Below are 24648 nucleotides of genomic sequence, written 5' to 3'. Positions count from 1 at the left end.
TACAGCTGTTGTTGAGGAATGATGGTGGACATATTGAGCATTTCCTGTAAAGAATATCATCTTTGCTTTGTCTTACTTTGTTATACTAATTATTGCTATTCTGATAAGATGAAGCGCCATCTGTTGGACATCTTTGAACTTTTGTATTTTTTTGGTTCTAATGAAACCCCATGTCATTCCAAGCATGTGTGCCAATTTGTACCTCTCTATCTACATTATTCCGTGATTTATTCTGTTTTCTAATTTATACTGACTTTTTGATCACCCGGTATATGGTGCTCATTCAAGATGTGCTAAAACAATTGTTGGAGAGAGTAACCTTCGTTTCAGCAAAACTTCTGGTTCAAACACTGCTCTGTGCGACTCCACTTCGATATTATCCACGAGCATCTGCTGGACACATAAACTCAGTCAGACTTCAATTAGTGGTCCTAAACCATAGTCACATTTATCGCTGCATTTCACTCCTACGGATTCTTTCTTGGGGGGGGGGGGGGGTGCGTGAAACTCCAGAAGAAACTGAACTAAAACCAGATGGTAGAGGCCGGAGTTACATATCTCACTGTGCAACAGTGAACAGGGGGGGGGGGGGGGGCTGGGTTGTTTTGGGGGAGGAGACCAGACAGCGAGGTCATCGGTCTCATCGGATTAGGGAAGGACGGGGAAGGAAGTCGGCCGTGCCCTTTCAAATGAACCATCCCGGCATTTGCCTGGAGCCATTTAGGGAAATCACGGAAAACCTAAATCAGGATGGCCGGACGCGGGATTGAACCGTCGTCCTCCAGAATGCGAGTCCAGTGTGCTAGCCACTGCGCCACCTCGCTCGGAGGAGAACGAGGCTATTTGATAGAGTGCAGCAAAATTTTATGGGATGTTGTATGGCGTGAACTGAGACTGGTGGTTCTCCATTTTAACAGTTGCTATGAACTAAAATTGTTGCTAGAAGGTGAAAGTAGTTTACGCCGACAGGAAACTAAATAGTGATTGCCAGTCATCAATTCCTTATCGCAATTTATTCATATCATGATTTTTTGCCATCTGCATAATTTTCATCCAAAAGGTTTTCGACACACACTATTCCAGCTGTTCAGGTCGCTACACAGCAGAAAGCGAGGAACTGGCAGACGTAGGGTCTGTGATGACTCCCCAGAAGATAGGTGCCAGCGTCACCTCGTGCCTGATGAAGAAGAGGAACGGTCTGTTGACGAGGAAGACGACCGAATCTCCCGAGTAGTCGATGGCGGAGACAGTGGCGGCGGCCGCTTCAGTCCCCGTCTCGGTGACTTCCAGCCACGACTGGTGAATGATGTCGTCGATACGGAACCTCGGATCGTCGGAAGCCCCGGTCACGTCCAGCACGAGTTCGCTGGGCGGCCGTGGGCTGCCAGTATTCGATGTTTCTGTTGTCGTTGCCGGACTGCTCTGCCTCGTCGCGGGCTTGAAGCTCGGATCCGGCGGAGTACTGCCCGGTTTCGATACAGTCGTTTTGTTTTGCGTTCGGGTCCACTTAAGCGACAAATCACCCGGTTTTTTGCCGTTGCTGGGAACCGAGGCAGAGTTAATGTAGGGCTTGTAGAAGTCAGTCAGCGCTGCAGCTGTTTCAGCATAACTGTGATTGTTGTTCGCTTTAAAGTATTGTCGTTCCGTTTCAGATAACCTGGCCAACCTGTACTCATCAGAACTGGTGTCGTCCAGCGCCGACATTCTTAAGACATCTGTGCCATTTCCGTGCGTAGCCGTCTGTGTAACTATGATTGATTCATTAACGTGTTCACTATCAACAAGCCGCTCACACTCTAGATGAGAGCTATTACAGGAATTGTTTTGTTCCTTTCCTTGCAGCGTTACCACGTTTTCCGAGGTCTTCTCACACTCGTTCTCCTCATCCGGCACCTTCCGTTTCTGCAGCCTCGCAAGAGGTCCACGAAGGCTGAACACCGTCGACAGACTCATTCTCGGCATGACAAGATTGACAACGTGGAGAGTTACTGATTCGATCACGCGGTGCAGTTCCTGTAATGAAAGTTCAGACATGAACTGTCCGATGTCCTCGTGCTTGTCATGTGGCAGGACGAGGTACATAGCAGCCTGCTGGTGTCGATAGGGCAGCGCAACGAGGCTGAAAGTACTGCTGTTGGCGTACATAGCCTCGATGGTGTTGCGCATCAGAGTGACTGGCACAGTGCTGCTGGAGTTGAGGTGGAAAGGTGCCTCTATGCTGACATCCGGGTCAAACGGCTGTTCCCAGCGACCGTTGAAGTAGATACAGTTGGCTAGGACGGCGGCCGTCGTCGGCGGAAGAGGGTGGGACAGGATGCTGTCTATGTGGCCGCGAGTGTGCTCAGACACCCACGCGTTCACACGCCTATGCGCACCCACTGGGTCCCTCCTGCAAGCACAAGAATGGAAATGCGATTTCACAACCAAGGACCTTCGTATAACAAGCAGAATCTACACTACTGGCCATTAAAATTGCTATACTAAGAAGAAATGCAGATGATAAACGGGTATTCATTGTACAAATATATTGTACTAGAACTGACATGTGATTACATTTTCACGCAATTTCCGTGCATAGATCCTCAAAAATCAGTACCGAGAACAACCACCTCTGGCCGTAATAACAGCTTTCATACGCCTGGGCATTGAGTCAAACAGACCTTGGATAGTGTGTACACGTACAGCTGCCCATGCAGCTTCAACACGATACCACAGTTCATCAAGAGTAGTGAATGGCGGATTGTGACGAGCCAGTTGCTCGGCCACCATTGACCAGACGTTATCAATTGGTGAGAGATCTGGAGAATGTGCTGGCCAGGGCAGCAGTCGAACATTTTCTGTATCCAGAAAGGCCCGTACAGGATCTGCAACATGTGGTCATGCATTATCCTGCTGAAATGTAGGGTTTCACAGGGATCGAATGAAGGGTAGAGCCACGGGTCATAACACATCTGAAATGTAACGTCCACTGTTCAAGGTGCCGTCAATGCGAACAAGGGGTGACCGAGACGTGCAACCAGTGGCACCCCTTACCATCACGCCGTGTTATACGCCAGTATGGCGATGACGAATACGCGCTTCCAATGTGCGTTCACCGCGATGTCGCCAAACACGGTTGCGACCATCATGATGCTGTAAACAGAACCTGGATTCATCCGAAAAAACTACGTTTTGCCATTCGTGCACCCAGGTTCGTCGTTGAGTACACCATCGTAGGCGCTCCTGTCTGTGATGCAGCGTCAAGGGTAACCGCAGCCAAGTTCTCCGAGCTGATAGTCCATGCTGCTGCAAACGTCGTCGGACTGTTCGTGCAGGTGGTTGTTGTCTTGCAAACGTCCCCATATGTTGACCCAGGGATAGAGACGTGGCTACACGATCCGTTACAGCCATGCGGAAACGATGCCTGTCATTTCGACTACTAGTGATACGAGGCCGTTGGGATCCAGCACAGCGTTCCGTATTACCCTCTTGAACCCACCGACTGTATCTTCTTGCTAACAGTCATTGGATCTCGACCAACGCGAGCAGCAATGTCGCGATACGATAAACCGCAATCGCGATACGCTACAATCAGACCTTTATCAAAGTCCTCCTTACACGCGTCATCACAACAACGTTTTACCAGGCAACGCCAGTCAACTGCTGTTTGTGTATGACAAATAGGTTAGAAGCTTTCCTCATGTCAGAACGTTTTACCTGTCGCCAACATTGTGTGAATGCTGTGAAAAGCAAATCAGTTGCATATCACAGCATCTTCTTCCTGTCGGTTACATTTCGCGCCTGCAGCACATCTTCGTGGTGCAGAAATTTTAATGGCCAATTGTATAGAATGGGATTTTCTTTTAGTATAACTCTTCTGGTTATTTTTTATTTCATTTATGTATGCTTCTCAGTTACAGGCTATTATCTAGAAAGTTAAAATAGGCCACAAAATTGACATTTTTGTGTACAGTAAGAAATGTCTATAATAATTACTACTACATGGTATTTACATACACAACGAGGGAAATATTTCCTCATACTCCAGCAATACTACAAACACTTCAAAGAAAGAAACCTAATACTAACATAAAGGAATAGAACAAGGATACAGAACTACGTTCTACCACTATAAAAGATACTAGCAAACGTAAATGAAAACCACAAATTTGTACATGATCTACTGAATTACCCAACTGGCCATTAAAATTGCTACACCACGAAAATGACGTGCTACAGACGCGAAATTTAACCGACAGGAAGAAGATGCTGTGATATGCAAATGATTAGCTTTTCAAAGCATTCACACAAGGTTGGCGCCGGTGGCGATACCTACAACGTGCTGACATGAGGAAAGTTTCCAACCGATTTCTCATACACAAACAGCAGTTGATCGGCGTTGCCTGGTGAAACGTTGTTGTGATGCCTCGTGTCAGGAGGAAAATGCGTACCATCACGTTTCCGGCTTTGATAAAGGTCGGATTGTAGCCTATCGCGATTGCAGTTTATCGTAGCGCGACATTGCTGCTCGCGTTGGTCGAGATCCAATGACTGTTAGCGAGAAGATATAGTCGGTGGGTTCAGGAGTGTAATACGGAACGCCGTGCTGGATCCCACCGGCCTCGTGTCACTAGTAGTCGAAATGACAGGCATCTGATTCGCATGGCTGTAACGGATCGTGGAGCCACGTCTCGATCCCTGGGTCAACATATGGGGACGTTTGCAAGACAACAACCACCTGCACGAAGAGTTTGTCGACGTTTGCAGCAGCATGGACTATCAGCTCGGAGACCATGGCTGTGGTTACCCTTGATGCTGCATCACAGACAGGACTGCCTACGATGGTGTACTCAACGACGAACCTGGGTGCACGAATGGATGAATCCAGGTTCTGTTTATAGCATCATTATGGTCGCATCCGTGTTTGGCGACATCGCGGTGAACGCACATTGGAAGCGTGTATTCGTCATCGCCATACTGGCGTATAACCCGGCGTGATGGTAAGGGGTGCCACTGGTTGCACGTCTCGGTCACCCCTTGTTCGCATTGACGGCACCTTGAACAGTGGACGTTACATTTCAGATGTGTTACGACCCGTGGCTCTACCCTTCATTCGATCCTTGCGAAACCCTACATTTCAGCAGGATAATGCACGACCGCATGTTGCAGGTCCTATACGGGCCTTTCTGGATACAGAAAATGTTCGACTGCTGCCCTGGCCAGCACTTTCTCCAGATCTCTCACCAATTCATAACGTCTGGTCAATGGTGGCCGAGCAACTGGCTCGTCACAACACGCCATTCACTACTCTTGATGAACTGTGGTATCGTGTTGAAGCTGCATGGGCAGCTGTACGTGTACACACCATCCAAGGTCTGTTTGACTCAATGCCCAGGCGTATCAAGGCCGTTGTTACGGCTAGAGGTGGTTGTTCTGGGCACTGATTTCTCAGGTTCTATGCACGGAAATTGCGTGAAAATGTAATCACATGTCAGTTCTAGTATAATATATTTGTCCAATGAATATCCGTTTATCATCTGCATTTCTTCTTGTTGTAGCAATTATAATGGCTAGTAGTGTACTTTATTTTACAAACCGGTTTGAACTAACTAACGTCTTCAGAGAGGTACAATTTCGTGAGCTCCACTGTAAAAAACATTGGCCGCCAAGTGTGAGACACAGAAACAGAGTAAATATTTCTTTGACAGTGGAATGGTAATACAGTTAAAAAGGTAAAAGTTAAACAGTAAATAAATATAAAGGGAACGTGCAAGAAAATACAGTAACACTAACCGAGAAAAATCACTGCTACATAAAAACTTAAATTAAATTAACAGTTGTAATAAAATAAAATTGATATTCGATAAGAGTACTGAAGAACAGCTTAAAAAGGCATTACATACGAAAAGCGATACAGAAACAGAGCAAAAAATTGAAATAACAGTTTTAACAACAGCATATTTACACCGTGCGTCCGCTGTCTCTCCGCAGCGGGAAGCCTTGCGTGTCTCGGCTTGCAGTGCGCGTAAGGTTGGCAGCGCATTCAAATCTCTCGCCTACACGTGTTCCGTGGACCTGCAGTGGTAGCAGTAGCGCGTGTGCGTTGCTGCTATTAGTTGTGTTATTGTCTACTTCTTGCGTAAGCTAAGTCTAGTGAGAATGATTAGTATTGCAGATAGAGCTTGTTTAGTGGAAGATGTTTTCCGTGCAGAAGGAAACTTTACGGAGCATGTGACGCGACATTTTCCTGCTTCGAGTAGTCCCCATCGTGACACTGTATGCGATTTAATTCGCTAAGTCCAGACAACGGGTTCTGTTCATGATGCACCACGGACTGGTAGGACCACAGTTTTAACAAAATGGAAGATTGACGACATTTCAGACATATTATTGCGGCGTCCAACAAAATCAGCGACAAGAGGCTAAAGTCTCACGTATGACAGCACTTAAGGCCGTAAACAATGAACTGGAGATGTACTCGTATAAAATTACTGCTGTGCAATAATTGCAACGTATGGCCCACGAGAAACGAATAGCGTATTGAGAATTGAGACTAGTTGCAGCTATTTGCTAACCGACATGGACTTGGTGTTTCAGATCGAACCTTTTTCACTGGTGCAGCTTGGTTTCACCTGTCAGACTACATTAATTCCCTAAATTCACGAATTTGGTCATCTGAAAATCCACATACCATAAGAGAAACGGATACCTCTGTGACAGCCCACATAGCCGCAGAAACAATTGTGGCAGTTGAAATTGTAGAAAACAAGTCTCGTTACTGAAATTAGTGTCATTTCTGAAGGGATGAGTAAAAAAAGGCAAAGCTTTGTTTCCCTTTATTAATTTTTTTTAAATATAATATACACAAGCTGCGAATATTGTATTTAATGTGTAATGCCTTTGTTTTTTCTCCCACCAGTGAACTTATAAGTGTCTATCAATTTAAACCAATTGCCTTGCTTAAAGGATTTTGTGTTGAATGCAAGTGGTGTTATATTTTTTCTCATTTCTTTCCAATAACAGATTCATATGTAAGTGTGCTAAAGAACTGTTTTATTACCTTCCTTAGTGCAGTTTATTTTTTTCACATTTTTATTTTTTATTTCATTGGGCATGGGGATATAACTATTTGGATTTTAAGAAAATTAGGAAAATTAGTCTTACAAATTTGGAAAAATTTGTGACAGTTTTTTTCTGTATATAGATAAAACAAACTCATGAACCATCGAAAATCTGTAACAAACTTACAGTTATGTGTAATAAAGGAACACAAATTCAGCTCATCGTTGTGACAGATAAATTTAACGGTACTTTCTCTGTCTTTGACTTCTTGTCACGATGTTATCCTGAGCTGGGGTAAACTTCGTAACAAATAATATTCCATATTACGAATACCTCATTGCACATAAGAACATTACATCTGTCAAAATTAAAAGATAAAGTTACAAAATTCCAAGTACCAGTATGTGGAAATCAAACGTCGCAGGACACACTCGTATAAGTTACGTTACAAGAAGCGCTGAAAGTGTCAGAAAGTTGCCCATATTTACGGTATTTAGTATTTACTCTCAAAGGGTCTTTATTCCATAAACATTTTTCAGAATTTCCCTCGAATATTTAAGTCAAAACTGGACTAGGAGCAAACTCCACAGCTTAGCCATCTAACAATCTATAGTGAGTCCCTTAAACGATTTTCCAACTACTAGTACTTCTGTTGGTATCAATACTTCTGTGACTAAAGTCAGCCCGCCTCTATGCTTATTCATTCATTAGCAAACATCAAAACTACAGCAGGTTGTTTCTGTTGCCAGATCCGCCATGAAACCACCCCGGTCAACAGCCATCGTCTGCTGGATTCTTTGGGTGTAGGGCTGCACGTCAGCAGCGTCTCCAGTGTCACATTCGATTCAACGCGTCACCGTAGCTTCTTAGAATCTACATTTCCGTAAACACTTGCACCAACGTGATGAGCAGTCTTCAGGACAGTTTCATTCCGCGGTCGCCAACGCAGTTGCCTCCGCTGCGTTTATACGGAATGTTGTCTTGGAGGAATGGCAGCATGCTCACGTGTGGCTGAATGCCTCGTACAGTTTTCCAGAAGCTCATCTCGTTGCACTGTTCTGATTAACGAAGCTGGTTTCACAGACTGTAACCAATGGGCCCAAACCCCCGCACCTTATTTTACATCTAACGACAATACAGATTAGTAGAACGCCATAATTTTTATCAAGAGAAGTCTTAATTCCTGTCTGCGATTTATATAATTTCGTGTATCAAGTTTTTACTTTTTTCCCTGCATTCTCTGTTTCTCTGTAGGATGTGTGAAATTACGACGTTCATATGGAAAAACTCCTAAATTTCTCGTTACTAAGCTTCTATTAGCTACACTGATAAATTTTATACTAGGAATTCTTGCTCTGTCCGTTTTCAGCAGGAGGTAAGTAGTTTCGTTAGTTCAAAAAATGGTTCAAATTGGTCTGAGCACTATGGGACTTAACATCTGTGGTCATCAGTCCCCTAGAACTTAGAACTACTTAAACCTAACTAACCTAAGGACATAACACCTATCCATGCCCGAGGCAGGATTCGAACCTGTGACCGTAGCAGTTGCGCGGTTCCGGACTGAGCGCCTAGAACCGGTAGACCACCGCGGCCGGCAGTTTCGTTAGTTGCTACTGATAATCTGACACTTCGAAATCATACGAAGAACACGTCATCTGCTAATGTTACAGTCTATACACATTACCGCTGCAGTGTAACTTCTCTTGCATGGACTCTAATGCAACACCCCATAACTTTGGGCAACTACTGATCCCTTCTGACTACTCGAAAAACCTCGTCATAATTGGACGTAAAAATAGAAAAATCAGCTACAGAGGAAAACATTTTTTGTCACGGCGACCGTGATGATGACCGTCAGTGACAGGAGACAAAATGGTGGTGTCTGCAAAACATCATGACGCGGTCAAACAGTGAAATCAATTATACTGAACCGGACTCTACCGACAGCGCCTAAGGTCACATGTAGTTTAATCTCCTCTGTTTCTTGTCTTTGTACTTTTAGATGCATTTTTGTTCGAAACTCTTTGTTAGTTTCGCTATGAACAGATTAGAAGTTGAACGCTATCATCGACACTGGTTTTCATAAAACAAGAAAGAGTCACATAGAGAAACGTGCAAATGTTGATCGAACCTACCGGTTGAAAAAATGTAACAGCACGCCTCTGATCTGCTTCAATGTTTTACTTTAATCCGACATAGTATGGATTCCAAACACAAGAGCTGCACTCATAAACGGCACACAAAAGTGTTCTTTAGGCCGTCTTCTTTATATACCAGTTACACTTCCCTAGAATTATCCCAGCAAACCGAATTCGAATATTCTTCCTCCGCACCTCTGACCTTACATGCTCGTTCCATTCGTGTCTCTTTGCGACGCGCCTAAACATTTAATCGACGTGTTTGTGTCAAGTAGCATACCACTAATACTACATTCGATCTTTACAGGAATGTTTTTCCTCGTCTTTTGAATTGACTTACAATTTTACGCAGTTAGAGCAAGCTGCCATTCTTCACACAAAATATAAGGCATTCTGTACTTATCCTCCTACAATCAACGATAATACTTTTCCGCACACTACAGCGTCAAAATTCGCAGATTGCCGCTCGCTGTATCAGCCTCTGATGAAAACTCGTCGCCAAGGACAACGGACTGGGTTCTATTCCCTAAACAGTCTGCGAGCCACTCAAACATCTAACAACCTATTCCGAATGCTCGGAACTTCGTTAACAGTTTGCAGTGGGACGCTGTTCCAGTCAATTTCCGCAGATCCAGGAATATAGAATTTGCGTAATGCCATTCATCCATGTTTTCGCAAGATATCGTGCGAGAAAAGGGCACGTTGAGCTTCATTCGGACTTAAAAAATATGCTCAAGAATTGTGCAGCAAACAGACCTTTAGGACCGTGGTCAGCAATTTTATGTGTCCGTTCTTTCACTACTCTTATACCCGGGAGTCACCTGTGCTTTTTTCCAATCTCCTGGGACTTGCGCTGTGCGGGATACTCGTGGTAATTACGAGGTAATTGAGGGGCCAAGCCGAAGAGTACCCTTTGTAAAACCAAATTGGGATGTCTTATGGACCTGGCGACTCACGTGTTTTCAACTCTTTCAGCTGTTTTACAAGACAGGGGATGGCTACTTCTATGTTCCTCCATACGGGAGTCTGTGCGATGGTCAAACCATGGTATCTCTGTACGATTCTCCTCTCTGAATAATTTTTAAACACGTGCTTTAATACTCCAGGAGTTCTTTTGCTGTCTTCTGTCGAACACACTGGAATGGTCGACGAGTAACTGAATGGAAGCCTTCCACCTACTTAGCGATATTACACGAAACTAGAATTTTTAAAGATTCTCAGCAAGATCGTTGCTAACGTACGACGGTGAAAATTGTATGTCTCACGCACCTATCTCTTTAGACTCACTAATTTCTGATAACTTTTGTCTAGCGACATTTGTGCGTTCTTTTTCTGAACAGAAGTAGATTATGTCCCTTCTAAGTAGGCCGTTAACAAATGCTTATCTGATGTTTACAACATAAAAATTCTCCTAGACATTTTAATGTATTTGTTAACGACAGTGACCATCGAGGCTACGATGACGTCTTAATGGCTAATCCCTGTCTCTATACAGACAACTTCGATGAGGTCAGACCTGTTTATATCTACGAGTTCTAAAATATTCCAACTACGTTTGGGTAGTCGAACTAGTTACTCAAGACGGTTGTCGGAGAAAGACTTTCTGTCTGTACCGCCTACAATGAATCCATATACCTCTCAGTCTATATTCGGCAGACTAAAGTCGCTTCCAGCTGATATCGCATAATTGGGTTAGTTCGGCGTTACTGAGCGGAGACTTTCTTTGAATCATTCTACAACAATCGCAGTGAAAATGGATGCCAGTAAAGACATCCTATAATTAATTTGAGTTTACCAAGGGTGGTTACTCGCGTCCAGATAACTTTGCAATCGGACTCAGTTTTACCGATTGCCAAGCACATGCCCCCTCTTATGTTGTCTAACCAGTCCTTTCGCTATACGTCTGAAGCACTTTAAATATTTCGGAGCTGTCTGCTTCGGACTGCATCCAGCTCTCTGTTCCGTGTATAGTCTGAGCGCTACAGCTCTCTCAGAGGGCGATAAATTGCGAGACTTCGTCACGAATTCTATGGCAATATATTGTTAAAATATTGACATTCAAGGCGTGTTTTCTTTGTACGCTGCTCTCGGCATATTAACTGGTGATCTTTCATCAAATGGCTTCAAAGTAACGTCTAGACTAAAAAGAAGCGACACTACGTATCTTCATTCTCCTAACGCAAGACCAGACATCTACAGGAAATCTAGTCTTAATGTTTCTTGTTCCTCTAAACTAACCGAAATAAAATCAACCTTTTTACATATAACAATGCGCATCCCGAATCAAACCTATAAATCACACTAACTAGTGGTACACAGAAAATTTCTCCTGTAGGTACTTATCAAAACAGCCATCCAGGAACATTTGGTAGTGAAATTCAGTGTTTGGTACAGAGAAATAATGACTGTGAAAATTGGCATCTTACGCAAGTGCGTAATAGTTGTTAATATTTCACAGTCACATTAACGTATCGTAAAATTAATGAATAAGGATATCATTATCAGTTAACCATAATATCTCCTGTCGTTCGCTATGGTTGAAGAACAATAAAAGTCACTTTACTATAAATCTAAGACAACATTTTAGGTGCACACATTCGCAATCAGTGATTAGTTATATTATATTAAATAATGTTATAAGGCTTCTGCGTTTCGCTTGTGGAAACGAAAGGCAGGACCGCCTTTTCCGTTCGCGACGAAAGTCGCAATAGCGACAACCACATCCGCTGCTCCGAAAAAATATCCCTACGGTCTTTCTTACAAGGAAATCTGACACACCAAATCACTTTTCCTGTCAGTGTCGACAAAACAACGACAGACATAATGTTTCAGGTCCTCGCCGACAAATGGTGTGATACGAAAGGTCACACACAGAGGAGAATTTCTTGTTATCGATCATTTAATTTTTTATCGTTTGTGAATTACATGCATGAGACGTCTGTACGGTTCTGCGAATGAATAACAACTGTTCCACAGAAACTGCACTGTAGTGGAGATACCTTGGAATAAGTTTACCAAAGACGTCAAACAGTATGTCGGGAGTCTCTTTACTCGCATGAACGAGCTCAGAACGCTTACGACGTGTCGGGTGACTGCATCAAGTCGTGAAACACATCACACATTCGGACAATCACTCAAAAAAATGGTTCAAATGGCTCTAAGCACTATGGGACTTAACATCTGAGGTCCCCTAGACTTATAACTATTTAAACCTAACTAACCTAAGGACATCACACACATCCATGCCCGCGGCAGGATTCGAACCTGCGACCGTAGCAGCAGCGCGGTTCCGGACTGAAGTGCCCAGAACCGCTCGGCCACAGCGGACGGCGACAATCCCTCACCCGTGGCGGATAATGGAATAACTTGTTTCAAAGTCTTAGTATGTCCTCAAAAGAAATTCTTGTTAAATTCGCGAATGTGTCACATAACAGGTAACCTTCGGCCTATGTACACATTCCGTTAATCTTATTTGCAACTCATTACGATGTAGAATATCTGTGAATTTACAAATACATATTTTCTAAGTAAATGAATAGACGTTGACCATTTACATATCAGGATTTTTAATTAATTTACAGTAAAATTTGATAAATTTAAACCAACTACAATCAAATATTATTATTTATTCATATACCTCTTTATGAACTAAAAGTTGCCAAGTAACAGTGATTTCAAGTTCTTCTTAAAACTGTTCTCTTGTCTTCCAGCGTCTTTAACTCATAATGCTGGTGATCAACTACCCCAAAGTTTATAGCTAGCCGCATTTACAGCGAAACTACTAAGTGTGTGTCATGCTGAAAGCCGAGGTTGTTGTGAACGACGAGTGGTACTACTTACAACCGTTGCCTACGTGTGGTACACACATAGTGATAGAAAGACGCTCTAGTTAACAGTGGGGGCTGAAGTACTGATTTTACAAAATGGCTACCAATTCGTCTAGCCCACATGTTCATGAGAAACCTTGGTTGTTGAGACAGAACAGCAATCTCAGGAGGGTGCTGATTGTCCGAGATTTCCGACTGTTAAAAAAATAACTGTCATGTGTAAAATCGATTTATTCTGTGCTTAATTTGTGTGTGTGTGTGTGTGTGTGTGTGGTGTGTGTGTGTGTGTGTGTGTGTGTAGCACCTTTAAAATAGTCATGAAGAACTAATGCACAAAGTTTAAACCAAGAGCGCAATCAGATCGCACTAGTACATTGATCTTCTGAAGGAAAGGTCGGGGAAGAAGGCCAGTGTTCACTCTGTCTGCTAGCCGGGGGGTCTCATCCGAGATGTGGAGGAGGCCCTGCCGGCGGCGATAGACAGCAAAAAATGGTTCAAATGGCTCTGAGCACTATGGGACTTAACATTTATGGTCATCAGTCCCCTATAACTTAGAACTACTTAAACGTAACTAACCTAAGGACATCACACAACACCCAGTCATCACGAGGCAGAGAAAATCCCTGACCCCGCCGGGAATTGAACCCGGGAACCCGGGCGAGGGAAGCGAGACGCTACCGCACGACCACGAGCTGCGGACACTCACTCTCTCTCTCTCTCTCTCTCTCTCTCTCTCTCTCTCCCTCCCCCTCCCCCCCTCCCCCCTCCCCCCCCCTCGTTGCCACCGCCCCAACGCAATTCACACACACACATACACATACACACACACACAAACACACATACACACACACACACACACACACAAGGAGTGGACAAAAATATGGAAACCAGTTAGCATGCGTATCCAGTCGTCTCGGAGTAGATAAATACAGGTCCTTTATAGTTTCCAGGGGGATATTATACCATTCTTCCAGCAAGGTAATCTCAAGTCCAGCTAACGATGATGGAGGTGGATAACATTCACGCACCCTTCTCTCCAAAGCCGACCACACAGGCTCAAGAATACTAGAATCTGCTGACTGTGGTGGCCAGGGAAGATGTGACAATTCATCCTCGTGTTCACAAAACCAGTCGTGGACGACGTAAACTGCGTGAAATGCGTCCCTGTTCGTTTGGCGCTCACCATTACCACTGGGGATCAAACACTGTGCCATGGGATGGACCTACTCAACCGTAATGTTGACATAATCCTTGGCAGTAATGCTGCCTTGCTAAAGAACCATAGGTCCCATGGAATACCACGGTACGGCTGACTAAATCATCACCGAACTGCCGTCATTTTTCACTCTTGGGGCGTAAACTCGGCCTTATTTTGGAAACAGTATGAAGCAAGACTCATCCGACCAAATAACCTTCTTCCGCTGCTCCATACCCCACATTTTATGCCTTCGGCACATTTTCATCCCTGATGAATGATTTTGGAATTCCATCCTGCTCTGCAATTCCCTGGTTACGGAGCTCTCTTCGTGTTCCTTTGGTGCTGACAGGATTCATGAGTGCGACATTTAGTTCAGCAGTAACTTTTGCAACTGTCATCCTCTTATTTTTCGTCATCGTCCTCTTCAATGATCGTCTGTCACTATCGTTTAATAAACACTTTCGTCCACATTGTGACAAAGCGGATGATGTTTTCCCATTTTTGCTTTATGAAGTACAAATCTTCAATAGGTGCCTTTTGAAATACCAAATACTTCGGCTTCCTTGGTTACGGAAGCACCCACTATAAGAGCACAACCAATTTTACCACGTTAGATTTCACATACTTTCGACATAATGCACTCAAAAATACAGAGAACGCTGTTCTCACCACGACTGAGACGTACGGCCTGTTGAGGACATTGCACAGGTGCCGTTCATCGTCAAATACAACAGAACAATATGCAAGTTTGGCTAGTATCTGTATTTGTGTTCAAGAATGCATTTCTGGCGGTGTTTCCATATTTTAGTCGGGCCCCTCTGTATACCGACTAATAATTTAAATTAAGTGTTTTATCAAATACAAACACCGCTGCCAGTATCACTGTGTTATGCCTATGTTATTTCGACTCGAAAACTCTTGATAGACTATCCTTTTTTATTTCATTTTACAGAAAGTGTGTGTACATTAAAAAAGGTTCAGAAAAGCAGACTGTGACCTCTGAAAGGTATTAGTTGCCTAACATTTGTCGTAAAAGCTTCCACACAACTTTGACCCACGAACAAATACTTTTTAATCTTCCGCCGTCAGATAGTGCCACATGTTACCCAGAGAAGCCGTACTTGAATAAAACTCCTTGAAGATGGATCTATAATCCTCGGCTATGCGTAATGAAAATATCAACAAAAAGACTGATTACAGTTACTTATTTATTTATATCTAACCGCCGGCCGTTGTGGCCGAACGGTTCTAGGCGCTTCAGTCTGGAACCGCGCGACTGTTGCGGTCGCAGGATCGAATCCTGTCTCTGGCTTGGATGTGTGTGATGTCCTTAGGTTGAAGTAGTTCTAAGTTCTAGGGGACTGATGACCTCAGATGTTAAGTTCCATAGTGCTCAGAGCCATTTTTATACCTAACCCAAGAGGCACTTAAATTGTAGCTCATGGTTCAAACGGTTCTCCAAGGCTAGGGTATTTGATAACGCCCTGTTTCAAGAAAATATGGTTTTGTATCCATAAATGACAATAAATTATTTTTGAAAATACCTTTCCTTCTCATCCCGTTCGGTAAGTCAGCCCTGATCAGATGTTCTGGGCGACTTTTCGAGCTGCCCCATTTCCTAAACCTCACCAGACCTTTTTCTTCACCTCTCTTTCTTTCCCTTCAATTTTTCTGGTGAAAGAAGAAGCCAGTTTCCGAAAGATTGCTGCTTTCAATGCCTTTATGTGTGCGTTCTCCTGCCTCCGATTGGTGAGTAGATTCTTTATATTTGTTCCGTATCCAGGATGCAAAAGCTACTTCCACGAATCGGATAACAATGCAGAAAGAAGTGGGGAGTCATGTGGCAGGAATAGAGCGGCTAAGCGTCCACTGAAGCGCGACGAGGCGTGAGGTACGATAATGTGCCTGCGGCCGTGACGCCCGAGGGCTAGTCTGTAGCGAGTAATCGATACCTGCCACACTCGTGCTCTACAACCGACGGAAATCGATTTAGGTGTGGAAATAATTACTGTGCTAAAGTACTAGAAGCGTACCATTGACCTCACATGCCCAATTTTCAATAACCTTGATAGGTTCCTCTTTCTTCTAACTTCTAATCAATACCACGACCTCAAATTTCTCAAGCTTTTCATCTATCACTAGTATTTGCATTTTCGTGAGTGACCGTGAGCACATGCGGTTAACTCACTAAAATATTTTTCACAAAATCATAAGTGATTTTGCCCACAAATATTCTTCCCTCGCCTACTCTATGATAAAGAAATTCAGAAATATGGTGATTTAACATACCGTTTTTCTAATACAGTTTTGCCCAACTAACATACTTACATATAAATATATAGAAGAATGTACGTCAAATGGATGTTTAGTTTAGGTTCCAATACCATGACGTGGATGTTTACGTGTCGAAAAAATTTATGATAATTAAGTTGCGCTGAAGACATAACTTCTAGAAAAACCACACTGAATGTTTCTAAACTGAGGTAGTACGACACTGTTGCGTGGACAACTGTAAAGTCAACATAAAATGATGCATCTGGTATGAGGTCTTCTCTTATATTTCGTAGCAACTGACAGTTCTTTTTTGCGTCTTCAGCTTTCTATTGGCGTAGCCTATGAAGCGTATTTATGTGTTACGACTAGCTGTATCGCTTTTGTTGGCCCGTTGAGACAGAATTATAGCTAAGAGCATGTCTCTAACGCAGTAGGGAGCTACATTGCAGTCCTCAGGGACACTGCACAATTTATGCAAATTCTCTTCGCAGCGTCAGTGGCGTATCTGGCGGGGTGTGGGCCTATAGTTCCCAAGTTTAGCAGACGCATTCGCATCACCCGCGAATAGTCGTGCTCCGTAATCGTACAGAAACAACGATGAGCTTGAGGGAAACTAAACGTAACTAGGGAATTCCTTGTATATTTCGCGTAAACAGCATCATAAATAAAAAGTTCATTGTTACAGAAAATACAAACTCACGTCATTTATAACTAGCCGATCCGGAAATATGGCAGTACGCACTGATGTAAGAAAGTACTCTACATCTGTGAATCTATTTCATGAAATAAAAATAATATCTTCTGCATTGTTAGAGTACGAAACATAGAAGCAGATTGTGCCCTGAGAACAGCGTAATTTTGGTTTAGGGATGATTATCCTTATTTACTGATAAATTGCAGATTAACAGAAGCTGTCAAAACCGCCTAGCGTCAAGATTACGCTTAGTATCATAAAACTAAGAAACATACGTGTACCAAACAAAAAATATTAAATGCAAATGGATTTTGTTGTGCCACTATGACGACGACATACACTAATTAATCCTGTAAATCACAGTTAGTTTCCGGAATTTCTAAATCTGGATGTCATAAAATGTACTCCTGTCATGTAAAGCCCCTTTTTAAATAAGAGTAATTGCAGCGTTAGAGGCACTGTTCTTGTTGTTGTTGTGGTCTTCAGTCCTGAGACTGGTTTGATGCAGCTCTCCATGCTACTCTATCCTGTGCAAGCTTCTTCATCTTCAAGTACCTACTGCAACCTACATCCTTCTGAATCTGCTTAGTGTATTCATCTCTTGGTCCCCCTCTACGATTTTTACCCTCCACGCTGCCCCCCAATACTAAATTTGTGATCCCTTGATGCCTCAGAACATGTCCTACCAACCGATCCCTTCTTCTAGTCAAGTTGTGCCACAAACTTCTCTTCTCCCCAATCCTATTCAATACCTCCTCATTAGTTATGTGATCTACCAATCTAATCTTCAGCATTCTTCTGTAGCACCATATTTCGAAAGCTTCTATTCTCTTCTTGTCCAAATTATTTATCGTCCATGTTTCACTTCCATATATGCCTACACTCCATACAAATACTTTCAGAAACGACTTCCTGACACTTAAATCTATACTCAAAGTAAACAAATGTCTCTTCCTCAGAAACGCTTTTCTTGCCATTGCCAGTCTACATTTTATATCCCCTCTACTTCGACCATCATCAGTTATTTTGCTACCCAAATAGCAAAACTCCTTTACTACTTTAAGTGTCTCATTTCCTAATCTAATTCCCTCAGCATCAGCCGACTTAATTCGACTACATTCCATTACCCTCGTTTTGCTTTTGTTGATGTTCATCTTATATCCTCCTTTAAAGACACTATCCATTCCGTTCAACTGCTCTTCCAAGTCCTTTGCAGTCTCTGACAGAATTACAATGTCATCGCCAAACTTCAAAGTTTTTATTACTTCTCCATGGATTTTAATACCTACTCCGAATTTTTCTTTTGTTTCCTTCACTGCTTGCGCAATATAAAGATTGAATAACATCGGGGGAAGGCTACAACTCTGTCTCACTCCTTTCCCAACCACTGCTTCCCTTTCATGCCCCTCGACTCTTATAACTGCCATTTGGTTTCTGTACAAATTGTAAATAGCCTTTCGCTCCCAGTATTTTACCCCTGCCACCTTCAGAATTTGAAAGAGAGCATTCCAGTCAATATTGTCAAACGTTTTCTCTAAGTCTACAAATGCTAGAAACGTAGGTTTGCCTTTCCTTAATCTAGCTTCTAAGATGAGTCGTAGCGTCAGTATTGCCTCACGTGTTCCAATGTTTCTACGGAATCCAAACTGATCTTCCCCGAGGTTGGCTTCTACTAGTTTTTCCATTCGTCTGTAAAGAATTCGCGTTAGTATTTTGCAGCTGTGGCTTATTAAACTGATTGTTCGGCAATTTTCACATCTGTCAACACCTGCTTTCTTTGGGATTGGAATTATTATATTCTTCTTGAAGTCTGAGGGTATTTAGCCTACCAGGCGAGATTTACCGTCCAAAAACACACTTAACAGTTGCGAACGCGGCATGCTGAATCATCGATAACATATAACTGAAAAACGGAAGAGAAGAAATCAGTACAGGTGCGCCCTTCACTGAAACCTCTTTAAAGGAAAATTTGCAAGCGCGAACTGAGAGATTAAACTGACGGCTAAGAAAGCTCTGTATATTTTAAAACTTAGTGTATGTATTTGCAATATCTTCGAAACTACTGAACCGATTTCAGCTAGACTTGGTACAATTATCACTTGCTATATAGAAAGAAGCTCTGTGGAGTCAAGAACCACCCGCCTCTAAAAGCGGTGGGGCTGAAAAAGAAGCGTAACACACCGCTCGCAAGTCCCTAGACTTTATTCATCCAGTATCTGAGAATGACACTAGTTAGCTACTTGCAACAAACTTTTTGCCGCAAACACTCTCCACAAAATTACGAAATGAAGAAAGTTTATAGCTTACTACATTTTATCTGTTCATGTAGCAAAACTGTCACATCAGGTGATGATGTTTGGTTTGTGGGGCGCTCAACTGCCCTGTCATCATAGCCCGTACGAAGTCCCAATTTTTACACAGTCCAATGATTAAGTCAATCCAATCTAGAAACTGTTACGAATGATGATGATGAAATGATGAGGACAACACAAACACCCAGGCCCCAGGCACAGAAAATCCCCAACCCAGCCGATAATCGAACTCGAGATCACGACATCCAGAAGCAGAAACGCTAGTCACTAGACCACGAGTTGCGGAGTACCGCATCAGGCATAACGTTTTAATGTCTTCCTTCTTTACAACTAACTGTGTTCTCAACATATTTTTCAGGCAGTATCTATATATGTTGGTGTTGAGGGCCAGTGTGCCGGCCTGCCTGGATGAGGTTTTTAGGCGGTTTTCCACATCCCAATATTTAAATACATGACTGTTCCCCACGTCCCGCCATAGTTGCACGACTCGCAGACATCTGAACACGTTCACACGCTTCCATGGACGCAGACAGCTGGGGTAGACTAATTCTGCCCTGGGGGGGGGGGGGGGGGGGGTATGGGGTGGCGGCAGGAAGGGCATCCGACCACCCCTTAACATTAACCTTGCCAAATCCGATCCTAACCACGCCGACATTGCGAGAACCATGGGATAAAGGTGCAAGCGAAAGAAAGAAAGAAGATCTACATTTGTCACTACATGTGCTTGAAAAATCATATCATTGCACCACACATAATGGATGAGATATTACGTCATAAACACTGACATGCGTGAAAAACTGCTGCATCAAGCATGACGTTTTAATTTATGACTTGTTTACTACTAACTCTACTCGCAACACATTTTGTAGGCAATAGTCACACATACCACAGAATATATCAGCAAGATTACATCAGTGTACGACACATGGTTCAGGAGACATGACATATCAGACACGGAGATGGACAAAAACTAGTTTATCTTATGACCGAGTTCAAATTACCCGGACAATACTCATCCAGTGTTTGTTAATGAGAGCACCTAGCCACTTCCAATAAATTTTAAACATAATTTCAAATCTTTTCAAATTCTTTCTCACTTCATACCTTACCTAAACTATTTAACATGTTAACTGACTTATAATCAGAAGTTCAAAGTTGTATTGTGCAATGGAGTTCGATTCTTTAAGGAATCCTGGGTTTACTGGTTATTTGGTATCTGGAAAGAAGCACTGTGGGGTTACGAAGCACCATCATTCCGCAGGGGTGGTAGTAAAAATGTGAGGACAAAGAAAAAAAGAAGCATAAATATCAGTGATATCCCATATATATATATATATATATATATATATATATATATATATATATATATATATAATGAAAATGCGGTCTGTAAGCTTTTTTGTATAATATGTATTTTTTTATCATTTGTATGCCATATTCGGATCAAAAGAAACCGTTTTATTCCAAGACTACCATTGTTTCTCCAGAATACCTAAAGATCAATTAGAGGCGACAGAGTTTCGTAAATATCTACAAAAGCGTGAAAGCTCTGGAATACATTCAAATAATTTCTGTGTTTTAGATAGCATACACAACGAAAGCAAATGATGGCAGAAATTATACCACAGGACAAGACCGCAAGGGCGCATACACCATATGATATGGTGTTAATTATCTTTCCCCAAAGCAAAAAGGTTTATCTAAGCACCACTGGTTCAGCCAGTTCTAGAAGAACAACAATTAGTCAAGTCAACGAAGGAAAATTAGGGGAAAAATTTCGTTTAGTCGCAAATTTTTACAGTGCTAGGAGGATGTGTCTTGAACAACATACTAAAAATCCTGACCTGTCAGGTCTGAGCGTTCGGGTGCGAGGCGTCTAAAGGTCACTTTTTTATTTCCTTCTCGAATAACTCGAAAACCACTGCTCATAGCGAATATGTTTCCCGGTACAAAATTGAACTGCATTAAATTTCCTGCAGATAATGTTGTACTCCAGAATGAGATTTTCACTCTGCAGCGGAATGTGCGCTGATATGAAACTTCCTGGCAGATTAAACCTGTGTGCCGGACCGAGACTCGAACTCGGGACGTTTGCCTGTCGCGGGCAAGTGCTCTACCATCTGAGCTACCCAAACACGACTCACGGCCTGTCCTCACAGCTTTTCTTCCACCAGTACCTCGTCTCTTACTTTCCAAACTTCACAGAAGCTCTCCGGCGAACCATGCAGAACTAGCACTCCTGGAAGAAAGGACAGCCACAGCCTGGGGGATGTCTCCAGAATAAGATTTTAACTCTGCAGCGAAGTGTGCGCTGATATGAAACATCCTGGCAGATTAAAACTGTTTTAATCTGTCAGGATGTTTCAATGTTATACTCGTTTTTCTCTCTAGTTGCAGGGGGAGCCAAAAATCACAGTCTATTAAAAATATTGTTCTAATGGTATAAAATGAACGTTTATCTTTTAATGAAGTGGGTTAAAACACATATTAAATGTGTGTACCGCATTTAAGTGCTGTAGAACCGTAATAAGTGATAAACTGTGTTTAGGGGGTGGAGTGCGGTTGGAGAGTGGGGACGTGAAGGTAAAAGTGCGAAGGACGGTAGGTCGCCAGACCGCGATCAATCACTTCATTCCTTTATAGATTTGCAAACTACAGATACAACTGCTGATTCCCCACTCTGTCTACCCTACTACGTCGCAAAAAGTAACTAAACGGTATTTCACAAAGTTATACGGACCCTCCGTAGCACGCCTTATGAATCGCTGGCGACGCAAGACGTGCATGGGGAGTGTTTATTTTGCACAAAATTCGCTAATACTACGTGGAATGCAGATAGGAGTTACTAAAAACACTAACGCAAGTAATGTATACAGACAGAATTTATGTATATATCTGAAAACAGTTCTACACTGCTAGAGGGGAAACTGATTCTGATGTTTGTCTTTATTTTTAACAATACTTTTAATAACTTGCGCTTTTTCCACCCCCTGCAACGTAGGAACTATTAGTCCTAGAGAAAAAATGAGTACGATCTCTTTTGTAGGCAATTTTACGTGGTTCGAGTATGTTTCACGAAACATTTTCGCTACAAGCCACACCAAAAAGAGTGACCTTTAAACGCCACCACACCCCAACACTTGCACCAACAGGTGAGAGATTTTAGCACGTTGCTCATGACCCTCCCTCCAAGCACTGTGCAAAAATTTGCGACTGCACATTTTTCTCCTAATTGACGTTTTCTGGTATTCAATGACTGAGCTAATTGTGAAAACAACAGCTGTTACTTAAATCAAGAATTTCTTAAATAATTATTAAATCGTGAAATTTTGCACAAGATTACTACAGAGTAGGAGAAAGCAAATTTTCAAAATGTCTGTAGCATCATGTAACACTATGTTTGATGGACAACGACGAACAAGACGAGACCAGAAACAAGAACTAAACTTTACAAGACAGTTGTTATTAACTAGTTGTGTATGTTAATAAGAGTTCGTTACTAACAAAGAGAAAAATTACGATGCTGTATAGTGATATGAGATTTTTAAGGACGATACCACGATACGGAAGACATTACTAGGAAAATCTGGGTATACGACGAGGCCAAAGATGGAAGAGCTTAATACCGAAGTCCAGTAATGAAAAGAAAAATAGTGTAGATGTAGACCTACAGTCCACCATTGTAAATTACTTGGAAGAAACTATTTAGAAAGACAAAGGAAGTCATGACAGGGAAAGCTGTGAACATCTCTGTCACGAAGTGAAGAAGAAGATGATAAAACAGAAAGGCGAAGAACAACAAGGATAGAAATGAAAAGTGGGACGTCAATAAAACTTGGAGCCGGAACATTTTCTATTGCTTTATAAAAGAATAAAGCAGGCCATTGAGCTGAATGTCCGTATTCGACTAGTAAACTACTATCAATAATGTTCTGTATACTGATTCCATAATACTACCAAATAACTGCGCAATGTTTGCTCAGTAAACTATACTCAAAAATGTTCAAATGTGTGTGAAATCTTATGGAACTTAACTGCTAAGGACATCAGTCCCGAAGCATACACACTAGTTAACTTGAATTATCCTAAGGACCAACAGACACACCCATGCCCGAGGGAGGACTCGAACCTCCACCGGGATCAGCCGCTCGGCTAATCCCGCACGGCAAACTGTACTCCTTTTATCGTTCCATGAAAATTATCGTTTGGCAAAACAGACTATCTTGGAGGAAGAGAAAATGCTCGCTAAAACTACAGTAATTTTGAGAAAACAATGAAATTCATAAACACTGAGAAAATTTGAAACTGATATTTCAAGACTAGTGTAATGTCATCCAGTCAGTAAATTAACACCAAAATTTTTCCATCCTCACTGCCTAATTTCAGTAACAAAATCCTTTGTGCCATTATTGGAATTTTAAGCAACTGCGTAGTTACAAGAAGGATATAGCTCAATATACTGATATACTGACGTAGTTGATTTCTGAAAACCTACCCCCTAAAGCGTTTAAAGTGAGCTGTAATGCACACGCTATGTTTCCTATATAAAGGCACATTGTTATTCTCGGCTCCAGTAATGTAATGTTGAAGGTTATACCTCGTATTTTAACAATAATTATCAACAATCGCAATTAATGCGCAATAAATAGAAATGAAAGTAATTAATAAATCAAAACAAAATATGAAAATGATAATCTGCCTTTAGGACCATTACCATTGTGAATTTCGCTTGCTGCCCTTCTGTTTGCGGCTACTTCAATGTGTCTCAAGCTTCGCCTTTAACCAGTAGGAACATCTTCATCTCCTAGAGATACACTACTTTTGCTACAGGTATCATCATTAAACTATGATTCTTACGTTCTTTGAGTATGTTTAGCCCTCCGGTTAGTATTTGTGTCGGCATCTCTCGAGCTACCACAAAAACTGTCATGCCTCTAGTCCCAGACTCAAAGCCTCAGACTCAAGTATTCTAATGCAAAACTGTACCAACTGCACTATCTGTGCAGCACAGCTGTGCTGTGCCGAATGCAGATACTTGTCACAAGTATGAGCAGATAGACAATACGCAGTCAAGATATAAATTGACCATTGGATTACCTACATATCAGGGGCAAGTGCGTGACCTGATCAAAGATCATTAGGCTTGACCTCATAACATCATCAG

The 24648-nt window shown here is 42.3% G+C and overlaps 1 protein-coding gene across 1 annotated transcript in view; it reads right to left on the bottom strand.

Annotated features, from left to right (window-relative positions):
• Positions 1-994: 994 nt before the first annotated feature.
• The window catches only part of LOC124555243 (serpin A3-1-like), a 150385-nt gene continuing 126731 nt past the window's right edge, over positions 995-24648 (bottom strand). The window contains exon 5 of the mRNA XM_047129103.1: positions 995-2389. Coding sequence (XP_046985059.1) covers positions 1096-2389 — 1294 coding nt within the window. The 3' untranslated portion in view covers positions 995-1095. The remainder of the gene's footprint in view (positions 2390-24648) is intronic.

Source organism: Schistocerca americana, chromosome X, assembly GCF_021461395.2.
Source record: "Schistocerca americana isolate TAMUIC-IGC-003095 chromosome X, iqSchAmer2.1, whole genome shotgun sequence".
Lineage (NCBI taxonomy): Eukaryota > Metazoa > Arthropoda > Insecta > Orthoptera > Acrididae > Schistocerca > Schistocerca americana.
The sequence above is the reverse complement of the archived record's forward strand: the minus strand, read 5'-3'. Positions and strand labels throughout refer to the sequence as shown.